The 13,766-nt window shown below is 46.5% G+C and overlaps 1 protein-coding gene across 1 annotated transcript; it reads right to left on the minus strand.

Annotated features, from left to right (window-relative positions):
- Positions 1–846: 846 nt before the first annotated feature.
- MEP1A (meprin A subunit alpha) lies at positions 847–12,480 on the minus strand. The gene is made up of 14 exons (XM_042883563.1): positions 11,579–12,480; positions 11,471–11,495; positions 11,320–11,373; positions 10,132–10,172; positions 9,941–10,019; positions 9,515–9,632; positions 8,594–8,769; positions 6,882–7,103; positions 6,159–6,308; positions 4,731–4,946; positions 3,461–3,910; positions 2,031–2,204; positions 1,487–1,694; positions 847–1,215 (listed from the first exon to the last, which is right to left on the minus strand). The coding sequence occupies exons 1-14, from the start codon at positions 11,660–11,662 to the stop codon at positions 1,068–1,070; spliced, it is 2,145 nt and encodes a 714-aa protein (XP_042739497.1). The 5' UTR covers positions 11,663–12,480; the 3' UTR covers positions 847–1,067.
- Between the last annotated feature and the right edge of the window lie 1,286 nt (positions 12,481–13,766).

Below are 13,766 nucleotides of genomic sequence, written 5' to 3' on the forward strand. Positions count from 1 at the left end.
TGTTCTAATGACATCCTACATGTTCAGCTTATCTCTGGATTTCTTTTCCAGCAATGGAACAGTCACTGCCATGGCACCTTCCTCTGATTTAATACAGCTCAAGAAAAATAATGAAGGATGGAATTCACAGACTCACGGAATCACAGAATGTTGGAAGGGACCTCAAGGATCATGAATCTCCAACCCCAAATTCATAGAATCATAGAATCCCCAAGGTTGGAAAAGACCTCCAAGGTCATCCGGTCCAACCATCCACGCACCACCAATATTTCCCCACTAGACCACGTCCCTCAGTACCACATCTACACGGTCCTGGAGCACCTCCAGCTCAGGCTGCCCAGGGCCATCCGTGGCCTCAGGCACCTCCAGGGATGGGGCACCACAGCTCTGGGCAGTGCCAGCACCTCTCTGCCCTCTGAGTGAAGGATTTCCTCCCAGTTTCTGACCTCAATCTCCATTCTTTTAGCTTAAAGCCATTCCATGCTGTCCTATGGACAGACCATGTATAAAAGTCACTCCCCCTTCTGCTTATGAGCTCCTCATTACTGGAAGGCCTTCCTGCAGCCTTCCCTTCTCCAGGCTGAACGCCCCACAGCTTAGTGGAAGATAAGTGTTGATGTACTGACTTACCTAACTATGGGTTTATATCCTTTAGGTATCCTGGGCAATTTCTATAGGAATTTTTCTAGAATCTTCACAGATTTGCTTGCACATGGCTTTCCCTGGTGTTTAGAGAAGTTCTTCCAATTAAAGTTTGCACTGTGATTAGGATTGCTTGCATGGACTCTCAGCACAGCTGCTTGCTATTCGATGAGGTAACAAAACAATAAAGAAATACACGAGAGAGGCAGGATATGAGCTTTTATTAGGCAGCAGTTCATGTAATGACCTTGAACTGCCAAATCCTATGAAATAAATGGACAGCTGCCAAGATGTTGATAGAACATTTCAATATCCAGATGCTGGCTGGTCTGGCACAAGTTGTATTTGTCGTTTTTCACTGAAAACTGATGTCTGGTGAACCACAAAAAAACCCACCAGACTTGCTTTTATCCCTCTGCATTTCTTTATCTTCTAGCCATCATGGAAATGAGGATAATAGTTAAGACAATGGTTCCAGCAATTCCACCAACTGTCATTCCCAGGATGTTGCCGTGGACCTGCATGGACTGGCACCTCTCACCTGTGAAGAAGAAGGCTTGTCCTGATGGGCACCTGGGAAAATAAGCACAGATTTACGTGGGTCAGGAGTTCTGTCCTGCCCTGCAGGCCCTCCTCGAGATCCTCACACTGACTGTCCTGGATGAGCAGTTCCCATCAGATGGCTTCGCATTACAACAATCCCACTCTGTAGTGCAGTCAAGTTCCTACTGTTCTTTGTAATGTAGCGACTCAGACCCATGGGGTCTGTAGCTCTGTACACTTGCTAGCTGCACCATTCGGTTCAAAAGAAAGTCAAGGCAAGCAGGGTGGAGATCTGTGATACCTGCAGCTCGGTCTCCCTTTCACATTCACACAGACTCCATCATTCTGGCAGGGGTTTGGATCACACGGGTCTTGCAGGGAAGGCAGCCAGCGCTGCATGGGCTCCATCTCCTCGGCTGCTCTCTTCTTTCTTTCTAAAATGTGGCCCTCTGAGACAGCAGATTGCTCGGACACGACGGGGACTTCGGTGTTATTGAGGTGAATCAGGTCTTTTAAAAACAGGAACAGAGGAGAAATATATCAGAAAACAGTGACTGACGTAATTATTGTTAGTTTATAGTTAGTACTCTTCACCCAGGGGAAGAAATAGTTAGGTCAGGGTGTCTAAGAAATAAACCTTCAGGAAACCGTTGCCACTTTCATTCCTTGGAGTTCACAAGCACTGCAGTCAACATTGAAATTAACACACAAACACTTTTCAGTGTTGGTCCCCATTAGAAGAGAAGGTGGCTCGGGGACAGGAGGTGGCAGCAGTTTGAATGAGTGAGAAGAGAGAAAGGATCAGCCATTGCCATTTGCAAGGAGAATCAGAATGAAGGCTTTACCGTGGAATTCTGCAAAAATGATCAGGTTATCATTTTTCAGAAAGTTTCTTCGTCTCAGCTGGCTGTGGGATATGAAGGTGTTCCACCCCCAGTTTCTGGTTCTATAGCAATTGCATGAGGCATCAAAGCTTCCATTAATGGATGGTCTCTCCCATATTAAGCTTCCATTTACACCTGCAAAGTGGATATGAATGACAAATAAAAACCGCAGAGCTCTGCAGCCTAAAACTATGACATCATTATTTTATGCATTGCAGTGTTCAGCAGGATTGATGCTGCAAAATCAAGTTCAGGGCTCAGGTGTCCCAACAAATCTCAGCAGGCTGACAAACAGTGGATGCCAATAGATGCTTAGAAGAGGCCTCTGAGTCTATGTGAGGGCACTGAAATTTCACAGCTCCCCTTTCACTGAGGACTGACAAAGTCCTCAGTTTTTAAGGTTTTTTTCATGGTTTAGAGTCTAGCTGATTTTGTTCTTTGCTATTGTTCTGTTCAACACATTCACACCTAAGGTTCAAAACCTCTTAGTGAAAAACTGTGTACCAAACTTCCACTGAAAAACAGTGAAGAGGGATGGAGACTCATCTCCGGTATTTCATACTGCATTGCCTTCAGTATTGTTCTGTTCTTATTTCCATGATCACATCCACAAGGGATCCTGGGGCTGGACATGGAACCATCGTGCTGTGTGCTACGTAAACCTGGAGCTCTAGGTAGCCCATGTGTGAAAGTCTTCAGTCTTTGTCAGGCCCAGCAAGATGGGCTTCAGATGCTGCAGACTGATCTCAGGCAGTTCAATTTAACCAAGTCCCCAAAATGTAATTTCAAATTATTATTGGATTGGATGCAATGGAATAAAGAACCCTACTGGCATTGCACCACAAATCACACACATCATCATGGTCAGATTGCAGGTGGAATAGGAACTGCCAGCTCTTTGGCACAGGAGAACTCTCTACAAGTCTGTTATGAAGGGGCAGAGGTTTTAAACATAAGAGGATGGGTTTAGATTAGATACTAGGAAGAAAATCTGTACTCAGAGGGCAGTGAAGGCCTGGCACTGCCCAGAGCTGTGGTGCCCATCCCTGGAGGTGCCCGAGGCCACTGATGGCCCTGGGCAGCCTGGCTGAGTGAGAGTGTCCCTGCCTGTGGGAGAGAGCTGGACTAGGTGGCCTGTAATGTCCCTTCCAACTCAAAGCATTCTATAGGTTCTGTGATTCTATTTAGGTAGATACACAAGTGACTGTTCATCACTTTCCACGCTATGCATCACTTTTCACATTAGATGAACTTTTGAAGACAGGGATTCTGATCCATAAAAATGTCCCAAACTGGAAAATGAAGCCAGAATTGTCCAGCTGTGAGCCCTGCTCTGTCCTCTGTCCTCCTTGGCTTTCATTTTCACCATTTCTCCGGGCAAACACACTTACTGTGGTCTGTGCTTGTGGTGAAGCTTCTGCTGGCAGACATCCTCTGCAGCACGTTAGGGTCCTGGTCGAGCACTGTGAGCATGGCTTGGCGATTCAGAGCTGGCCACTCCAGGACAGCATCATTCTCTCCACTGCACAAGTGGAAGGCAACGCGGGTGTAGCCACTGCTACTGGACTGGGGGTACAAACTTATGCCATAAGCGTAACCCTCGGGGCTGTAAAACCGAGGGCTCTGAATGACGTCACTTGACGCACTTTCCAGAATCTGACTGAAATTCCGAACGATCCACACCGCCGTGGGACAGGGGGTCTCTGTCAGTGTGACATCATCGACAATGATCCCACCAGAGGAAGAGCCGGGGTTGCCCTTCAGTCCTTGGAAGAGGTATCGGAACTTATTCTGAACATTGAGGGTCACGTGGGCGATTTTCCAGTCCTGGTCACTGTCCGCTTTTGTGAGAAGAAAACAAGACATTGCCACCAGCATCATTACATGACATCATGAAGGAGCTCATTCCTCATTATCTATCCCAGCTGCGTTTAGACAACCTGAGCTCTCAGAGAGTCACGAAGGCTAGAGATCTGAAGTTACTGTTATCGCTGTACTGCTTTTACACCGCATCAACCAAATGCACTGGGTGCATTGTGGTAGGAACTCTTCACACATTAGTGAAGAGCAGGCTGTAGGATGAAGGGCAGCATGCTAAATGCAAAGATATAGGAAGAGTATGGGAACCAATGAATCAGCATGTTAGAATTTACTGTTCTGGACACTTTTTCCAGAGCATTGTCCTTCCCTGCAAAATGCAGCAGCATTATGGAGGCAGATAATCACAGGTCTTGGGTACTGACAACATTGCATTGACAACTGCACAGCAATGCAGCGGCTGAATTCCCACTGTGCAGCAAAACTACCCAAAGTGGGAACTCAATTCACATCTCCAGAGTTACAAGTAGTTTTTTTTAGACACATGAAAAATCCGGCTGGGGGTCCTACTCTCCATGGATGAGCGCAGCTATTTGCACCAGAGCAGACCAGTGGCAGATGATATTTTGGCCAGCAGAGGTCTAGCCAGTCGTCTCCAAAGGGTTTTGGGGCCCCTCCATTCACTAAGCATAACCTGACCACGATTTCAAAGGTATATGTGCTTACCAAATCCTTAGCTGAACTGCAAGATACTGTCCTGGTAGCTTAAGGAAAATGTTCTGATTTCTGAGCCAATTTTTTCTCCCTCCAAATTCTTTGTCTTCCTCACGTTTATAGACTTACCCTGAAAGGTTTCAATTTTCCTCATCTTGCGAACGTTTCCAGTCCCATCATCTTCCTTAGTCCAGATGACCAGCTTGTCAGATGAGCTCCCTGACATCTTATAGAAGAACTGGAGGCACTGCTGAGTCCTCTTGGGATACAGGATTCGGGACTCCAGGACTGCCACCTCTTCTGCATTTCCAGAGCTGGTGTCGAAGTACATGAAATAGCCAGCATCTGTCAACAAAGCAGAGAGTATCACTCCCTCTTTCCAGCTTTCCAGCTGGTTGCATGGTGCACATGTCCAGTAAACATTCTGGGTAGCCTTGGGTAGGAACAAGGCTGGTAGTTCAGGATGTACGTGGGACTCATCACAGGCAGCTTCTGTCCATTCTGCATTAGCTGGTCTAGGCTGGATACTTCAGGAATGTGTTCCATGCTGACTGCAGGTAACCAGCAGATGGTTTTTTACTTGATTTGTATTGAAGATAATACAAAGATGAGGTCTTACAGGTCGTATCCTGTATTACCTTTGGTGGCTGGGTCATGTAGGGGGAACAGCCTCCTCCTATTTACAGCAAACCAAGTTTTGCCTTTTTCAGAGTACAGCTGAATGTGCTTTAGGCTAGGCTTTCTTCACCCTTTGCTTAGGCAATACTTAGCACCAAAACCACTTTTTCTTTCTTTAAGGTCTATAGAAGCTTTCCCCATCTAAAGAACAAGAAATCAGAACCTTGCTTTTCAGAAATGTTTGTATTTAGTCTTTATTCTCACTCATAAGTGTGAACCCTGTAACTCTCATTGAGGATGACTCTGCTCTGTTTGGAATGTTGAAAAGAAAATAATGCTCAGATTCCTTTTTTTTTAATCACAAAAACTTTGTAACTTTCTTCTGCTTCCAGAGCCAGCACTCCTCAAGCTTAACTTACTATTTGCTTTCCAAACACGTTTATTATTTGCTTTGCAAGCACATTTATGGTTGGCTTATGGAGTGCTATTCCATTCTTATCATGCAGCAACATAACTCTTACTCAGACTTTGGAAGCTGCAGTAAATCCTTTTCCAGATTGTATTAAAAGTTAACATTGTTCTTTGTCCCCTTTTATAGTGCTGATGTGGAAAAACATTCAACTATGCCAAAAAAAGCTTAACAAGAGCACTAATGCAACCATAAACTCAGACCCACAGTGCCAAGTCAAGTGCAAGGAAAAAGGGCGTTCTGTTTAGCTTGAAGTTATTACAGCGAGGTTTGCTGGGCAGTCTCCTAAACATGGTGGTTTAAGAATGTATTTTCAGAATAGCCAGTGCTGGGTTTTCTGAAGGGCTGAGTGCAGTGACTGGGTCAGAGGAGCTGCTAAATGTGTTTGCATTTATAGCACAGGTGTGCAAAAGTGACCGTCACCCCAGTAACCCCTGCCCGTAGCAAAGGGTTCTGATGTTGTTTTTTACCTGTACAGCGCCCAGAAAGTGTGTGGTCCTTGTCTCCTGTAGCACTGCTCTGTTGGTGGACCCAATCTAAGTCATCTGTGGTGCTCTGAATCATGCCGCAGATATTTTCATTCTCAAAGGAACACTGATCCAAGAGGGTGAGAGTCGAAGCTGAGGAGAAGATGCACACGTCATTACCTCCAAAGTCTTACTGAAAACAAAACTGAGGTCCTCCTGAAGTGGATGCTTCTGCTGGCCGACCCACAGGGATGGCAGCTCCTTGCTGACAGTCACACCTGGCGACAGTATCTTCAGCTGGATCAGCAGTCAAATAAATGGAGTGTCAGACTCCAGAATCACACAACCCAAGGTGCAAAACACCTTGCAAAACACCAAATTGAGACTGAATGCCAGGGAAAAGAGGACAAAGTACATTGCCTTCACCTCCTAACAGAGATGTGAGGAAACTGCCCACGCATCAGCAGAAAACAACCACATCTCTAAGCCCCTGTGAGCGTCGTGGGAGAACAGGGGGGAATGGCTCAGCTTCTGTTGCCTGATTCGACTCTTCCAAGGAAGCAGCCAGCAGAGCCAAAGAGAGGGATGAGGAGGGAATAAACATTCTGGGTGTCAGCACCACAGGCCCTCTGGGATACTATTCCAAGAGTATCTGAGAAGAGTTGTTGTGTTTTTAGACATCAGGCTCAAGTACAAATAGGCTGCAATGTCTGAATCGTGACTTACTGCAGTTATACATGCGATTAAGTCTTTCCAGGTCAATGTCGCTGAAATCCAGACGCTGCCCAATGATGTCATTAAATGCTGGGATCTTTGTTGTGATCGTGGGGATGCTGTCATTTTTGTTAAAGGAAAACGGTGCATAGTGCATCACTGACTCGTAGTCGTAGGGCGTGTTCAGGTCAGTGATGTAGCTGTCATCGTACTTGTTAAAGTTGTGTTCTCTGCCTGGAAGGAAATGGAAAAGTGCTTCATCACAGAGTTCAGTAGTAAAGAAAGTGGCTTTAGCATGGCCCTTGGATAGAGCTTTCTGGTGCAAAATGATCTACATGGAAACAATTGCTGAGTGACAAAAGGCTCAAGTTTAACAAGATTTGTTCAGGAACTAATTTTTACAACACAGCATTGTCTTTGGATTCCATTTCTGCATCCCCATGTGACTTCAGGGGCTTCAAAATCAAATATCCCTGAGCAGTAAATACTGATATGTAGGAAATCAGATTGCATGGTCTCATGGTAAGCATCCTGACAGACTAAACCTGAGGATTAGTGTGCTCCATTCCAGAGCCAGTGAATATTGATGCAAAAGTTTCCCAGTGCATATGATGGCATATGAACAAGGAGGAATCCTGGAGCCCTTTGCTTTTTAAGACGACAGGAATGAATGACAGCCCTGGATTGTCCCCAGGCTCCACCCTGGACTGGTGATATTGCTCTGATGTTGCTAGAGAAGAGTCTTTTGGAAACATGCTTCTAGAAGTTTCTGCAGCCATTAGTTTCTTAGAGAAGGAGGTTTTTGCAGTGACGGAAGGAGGGCGCCATGTCACACCTTTCCGTATGGAGGCAAAGGGAGATTCCCACCCTGTCCAGCTATGAGTAATACTTTCAAAGTATTTGGCACTGTTCCTCAGAGAAAGACCAACACATGACTGCCCTCAGGGGATAACCACAGCTTCTGTCTGCGAAGGCTGCTCTTCCTCATGACTCTGTCCTGAGCACAAAGGTCTCCAGTCCAAGGCTTGAGGTTATGTAAGAACTTGGATTGATGTTCTTCAGATGCTTGAACTGCAGTTTTTATCAAAAACAATGATGGGAACCTTGCTAATTACATGCTATCACTTTTTATAGCTAGAGGCAAAACCTTGGCAGTACACAGGCAGGTGCAATAATGCTGCTTTTCATACCGTTGCTGGGCATTTATGTTCTATGAGATACATGTTTTACACATGGGCAGATGACATATGGCCCCAAACTTCTCATTTTTCCAAAAAAAAGCCTGATTGACTCTATAGGGCACACCCAATCCAAGGTGGAAGCTACATGTTACAGTCCTTCTGCAGGGCTGTGTAGTGTCCATATTCCCTACACACAGAATGGCAAAGTCCAAAACAAACAATGTTGGCAAATTAACCTTTCTATTCAATCTCCAATAAGTTGTCCTTTCAAATGGCTTCAGTTGAAGTTTTCTACTTAATAAATTTCCCTCATTGGAAAATGAGATTTTATAGCATGGATAGCAATGTACAGAATATGGATAGGGCTTGGACTACAGATTTGTATATATATATATGTTTATATTTATATATATATAGTTCCAGTTTCTGGAAATCTGGATGTGTGAGTATAAACCTTTTCAGATTCTGAGAACTTTCATTACAGAAGAGCCAGATGCTGAGCAGTTTGCACTTTCCAAATCTGACAGGAAGTTCCCAACCAACCTGTAATGATTTCATCCCACCAGATGGTCACGTAGTCATCGCGATCCATCCTCGACTGCTCGTGGTAGAACCCCAAAGCATGCAGGATCTCGTGTTCCACGATTGCTTTGTGGTCACACCCTGACCCAATAGAGAGGTTCTGCCCATTCTTCAGGTCCCCCACCATGGACCAACACCTGAGAAAGAGAGAGATCTTACCACCTGCAATTACAGTTTTCTTCTTTGTCTTTATGTCCGCTTGCTGAATTTAAATATATATATATTTAAAAGAAAGGTTTAAGTATAAAATGATTACTATAAATCATTCCTTATGTGCTGATCAAGCTCCTTTGGTGCTTACCAGATGCTCTACTCCGAAGGCAGACCAAGCCTCAAACTAAGCTGCCATTTACATGAGGCAGGTGTTTTACGCACCCCCCATTTTAGGCAAGGTCACACTTGATTTTTGAGATCCGCAGAAGTTTTGTCCCATATCAGCTGTCATTTTGCCAAGAAATATCATACATGCATAGAACTGCAAGCTCATCATAATGCTGAACTCTCTGTTCTCTGGCAAGGCTGGCTGTGGCTCTGGGCAGCCTGGGCTGCTGGTTGTTGACCTGCACACAGCACGGGGTTGGGACTGGAGGAGCGCTGTGGTTCTTTTCAGCCCAGGCCATGCTGGGATTCTATGATTCACTTAGGGCTTCTTGGCAACCCTCTCCAAACCAGATGCCCATTTCAGGTTCCTCCCCTGAACATCCCCTGCAGCCAACAGAGCAAGGCAGCCAGCTTCCAAGCCCCAGGATGAGGTGCTTTCTCGGTGGCCTCTTTCTCTACCACAACCAGCTCACAAAGAACTGCTGGACTGCTGCAGTTGGATGGAATGAATTCTCCTTGGTTCCACACAGAAGAAACAAGCAGAAGTCAATGGTCCCTTACCCGCTTTCTTTTATGAAGAATATGTAGCTTGCCTCTCCTTCATATGGCTTGAAATCCACGCAGGACTTCAGGCGGAACATTTCAAGTGCCTGGAGAATGACTCCTTTGGCGTTCAGATCTGGAGAACATATGTGAGCAGAGCATCTTTAGCACACAGGGGTGGTTCGGTCCAGAGGGGTAATGCACATGGTTTATGTGTGGGACCGAAAGGAAAATGAATGAAAACAGAACTGACTGAATTTAATTAAACTACGTTTTGTTATGACAGCTGTAGGAGAAAGAAGGGGGTTGATGCAAAGGAGCAATCTGGTTGTTAGTGAATATCAATGGGAGAGAACCAGCTCTGCAAAAAGCAGATTTCTTATCGCGCTGATTCCAGTGCAAACAAATACTGGAGTTAGAATATGAATAAAGTATTGGCATTACCTAAGTCATCACCCAGGATATAGGGAACAGGGAACTGCCATCTGTAGGTGTCGTCTCTTAAGGCATTTCGCTGGTTTTTCTGGAAAGAGAACGGACAGCTGGTGATACAGATGCTGTGTAGAGACGGGCTGATGTGTGCTAAAAATACAACTAGGGCAAATGTGAGCAATAAAGTTTCTGTAATTACTTACAGGAAGCAAGATATCACCCTGAAAAAGGTCCAATCCAGCAGCTGAAAAGCAATTTATTGAAAGGTAATGTAAATGGAATATCAAATAATCATTTTAACTCAAAAGCCGTATTTGAGCATACTCATCCAAGGTCATGTCCTCATGCATTTACAGGAAATAAAAGTCTATCCTCAGCTTCTACTCAGTATTTAATACTAAATGATGTGTGGCAGAAATCTAGTGACAGCCATTATCCGTATCATAGAATCACAGAATCATAAAATCACAGAATGGCCTGGGTTGGAAGGGACCTCAAGGATCACGAAGCTCCAACCCCCCTGTGCCATGCAGGGCCACCAACCTCCCCATTTCACAGCAGCCCAGGCTGCCCAGGGCCCCATCCAACCTGGCCTTGAACACCTCCAGGGATGGACGGGGCATCACAGCCTCTCTGGGCAGCTGTTCCAGCACCTCACCACTCTCACAGCACACAAATTCCCCTGACATCCAACCTCCATCTGCCCTCCCTCAACTCCAAACCATTTCCCCTTGTCCTGCTGCCATCTCCCCTTTCCAAGAGCTGACTCCCCTCCTGTCTGCAGGCTCCCTTTACTGCAGGCTGCACTGAGGTCACCCCGCAGCTTCTCTTCTCCATGCTGAACAAGCCCAGCTCCCTCAGCCTGTCTTTGCAGTGGAGGTGCTGCAGCTCCCTGCTCATCTTTGTGGCTCCTCTGGACCTCCTTCAAAAAATCTCATTTTAGAGCCTCCTGCTCTCTGCCGGGCAGTGGCACCAGTCACACAATGGGACAATCCTCAAGAGGATGTACTGACATTGAGTAACACATCAGGAAAACGTGTTGCACGGTGCACCAGAGATGGATGTATGGAAATTTGCATTATTGGAAATTAAAGAAATAATTAAAATAGAAGACTGTATAACATGTTGTGTTGCTAGCCAAAAGTTAAGTGATATTATTGCAGGCTTTATCCAAACGCCTCTGGAACAGAGACGGGTATGGGCACCAACCACTTCTCCAGGAAGCTTGTGCCAGTGTTTGATCACACTCACAGCAAAGAAACTTTTCCCAGTATCTACTGTGAACCTCTCCTGGAGCATCTTTGTGCCATTCCTGGGCATCCTGACATAGGATACTGGGGAGAAGGTACTGGTAGGCTCAGAACTGATGAAGAATTTAGCCATGAACTCACCTAAGTTTATGTCTGGAATGTCTCTGATTATCTCACTAGCATCATTTTCTCCATCTGCAAGATAGACAGAACATCATGTGTTCAGATGTAGTGGCACACAGCAGGCAAAACAAAATGCTTCAAAACTCAAAGCAGTTCACAGAGTGCTTACCAGGCTCACTGGAGAGATGCTCAACCTGAAAGAGAATAACACAGCCAGCATGAGGTATGGGGTATTTCTGCACTGAGAGGAGCCTGTAGAAATCAGGTTTCTACTTACAGAGACTGGAGTAGCACATGCATAACATAACAGGAGTGCCAGGCAGAGCAGGGAGCTGCGGGTGCCCATTTCTGCAGTGGACATAGAAGCTGGCTCCCCTCATCTCTGGCAATATATAGAGCATGCTGCTGAGCTTCCCACAGGCACCAGCCAACCAGCTGCCAGCTTTCCACCTTGGTAACTTTATCATAACATCATATCACCCCCCTTGATGACAGGCGATGGCATTGCTGCTGTCCTTTACCCAAGTCCACTTTGGAGGAATGTTAGAGAGGAATGTGATCACTCCCAGTTTCAGGCAGTGCAAGGCTCACATGGGCTTTGTGTCCCATCTCAGTTGGGCCCAAAGTTGCTGACTCCTTCCACTGTATTTATTGCCTGTCAGCATTACAATCTCAGTTGCACTGAATAAAAGGCACACGCTCAAAGAGAATTATTGAGTTTATAGCACTCTGGTGACATGAGAATTTCAGCTGGTGTTTCTCTCTATTAATAATTAACATTATATCGTAAAGATTAGAAATAAGAGAGATACAATTACAAAGGCACTGACAGCACCTTCCCATGGCCAATGCACCCCAGGACACACAGCTCCATGCACAACATGGCTCTGCCTGCCAGAGACAGCCACAGCCATCAGGACCCAGAAGTCCTCCTCCTCAGGGCTGATCTCGGTCTGTTCTTGGCCCAGCCTGTGTCTGTGCTTGGGATTGTCCCAGCCATTTGCATCTGTTGTTTTGCTGAACTTCCCAAGGTTCACACCAGCCCACCTCCCCAGCCTGTTGGGGGCCCTCTGGATGGCATCCCTTCCTTCCAGCATGCAGAACACAGCTCAGCTTAGTGTCACCTACAGACATACAGAGTGTGCTTCTCCAGGAACAGCTGCCCAGGGAGGCTGTGATGCCCCGTCCATCCCTGGAGGTGTTCAAGGCCAGGTTGGATGGGGCCCTGAGCAGCCTGGGCTGCTGTGAAATGGGGAGGTTGGTGGCCCTGCCTGCGGCGGGTTGAAGCTTCATGATTCTTGAGGTCATAGAATCACAGAATCACAAGGTTGGAAATGACCTCCAAGACCATCGAGTCCAACCACCCTCCCATCACCACTGCTACCACCAGCACTAAACCAGACCTTGCAGCTCCTCATCCAGGTGCCTCTTGAACACTGCCAGGGACGGCGACTGCACCACCTCCCTGTGCAGCCATTCCATGCCTGACCACTGACAGAAAAAGTTCTTCCTTATGTCCAACCTAAACCTCCTCTGATACAACTTGCGGCCATTTCTTCAGGTCCTGTTTGTTGCCTGGGAGAAGAGGCCAAACCCCTCTTCACCACAGCCTCCCTTCAGGAGGTTGCAGAGTGCAGTGAGGTCTCCCCTGAGCTCCTCTTCTCCACACTGAACAATCCCAGCTCCCTCAGCCGCTCCTCATCAGCCCTGTGCTCCAGACCCCTCACCATTTCGTTGCCCTTCTCTGCACACGCTCCAGGGCCTCAACATCTTTCCTACAGTGAGGAGCCCAAAACTGAACACAGCCTCACCAGAGCTGAGTACAGGGGATGCTCACCTCCCTGCTCCTGCTGGCCATTTCTAATGCAGGCCAGGATGCTGCAGGCCCTCTTGGCCTCCTGAGCAACCCAAGACATTCTATGATTCCATAAGGCAACGGCTCCAGGCAGCACCTGGGAATGAGTGCTCTGGGCTTGAGAAAGTCATGATGGCTGTGGGGAGGGAAGGGAAATCCTGGGACAGCATCCTGGGAAGTGAAAGACTGGTGCTCCTGGCTAAGTGAGGCTGGTCAGACGCCTCAGACACATGCTGGGTTTTGGTGACATAATACATCTTATCTGTCAGGATGTCTGCTTGCACCTATAGCAGAGGAGTTGAGAGCACTTCAAGGAACCAGGACTTCATTTGTATCAAAGGAGTGAGACTCAACCTGTGCCAGGCTCCTGTGAAGTCCTTGGCTGATGGCTGCCTGAAGCCCTGTGCCCATCTGGGAACCAGTTTGAGAGCATCGCCTCTGTGCCAAATTCTGCTCTCATGGCTGCCAATGCTGGCACTGCTCAGCTGAAGCCAAAGATTACACGATTCTATGATTCTATGAAGGTTAGATTTGCACTAGGCACTTGATACAACTTTCATCTGTGTCATGGTTCTATGTTTTTTGTTTGTTTGTTTGTTTTTTGTTTTTG

This window comes from Lagopus leucura, unplaced genomic scaffold (genome assembly GCF_019238085.1).
Source record: "Lagopus leucura isolate 7727_CA_CO unplaced genomic scaffold, USGS_WTPT01 Super-Scaffold_100038, whole genome shotgun sequence".
NCBI lineage: Eukaryota > Metazoa > Chordata > Aves > Galliformes > Phasianidae > Lagopus > Lagopus leucura.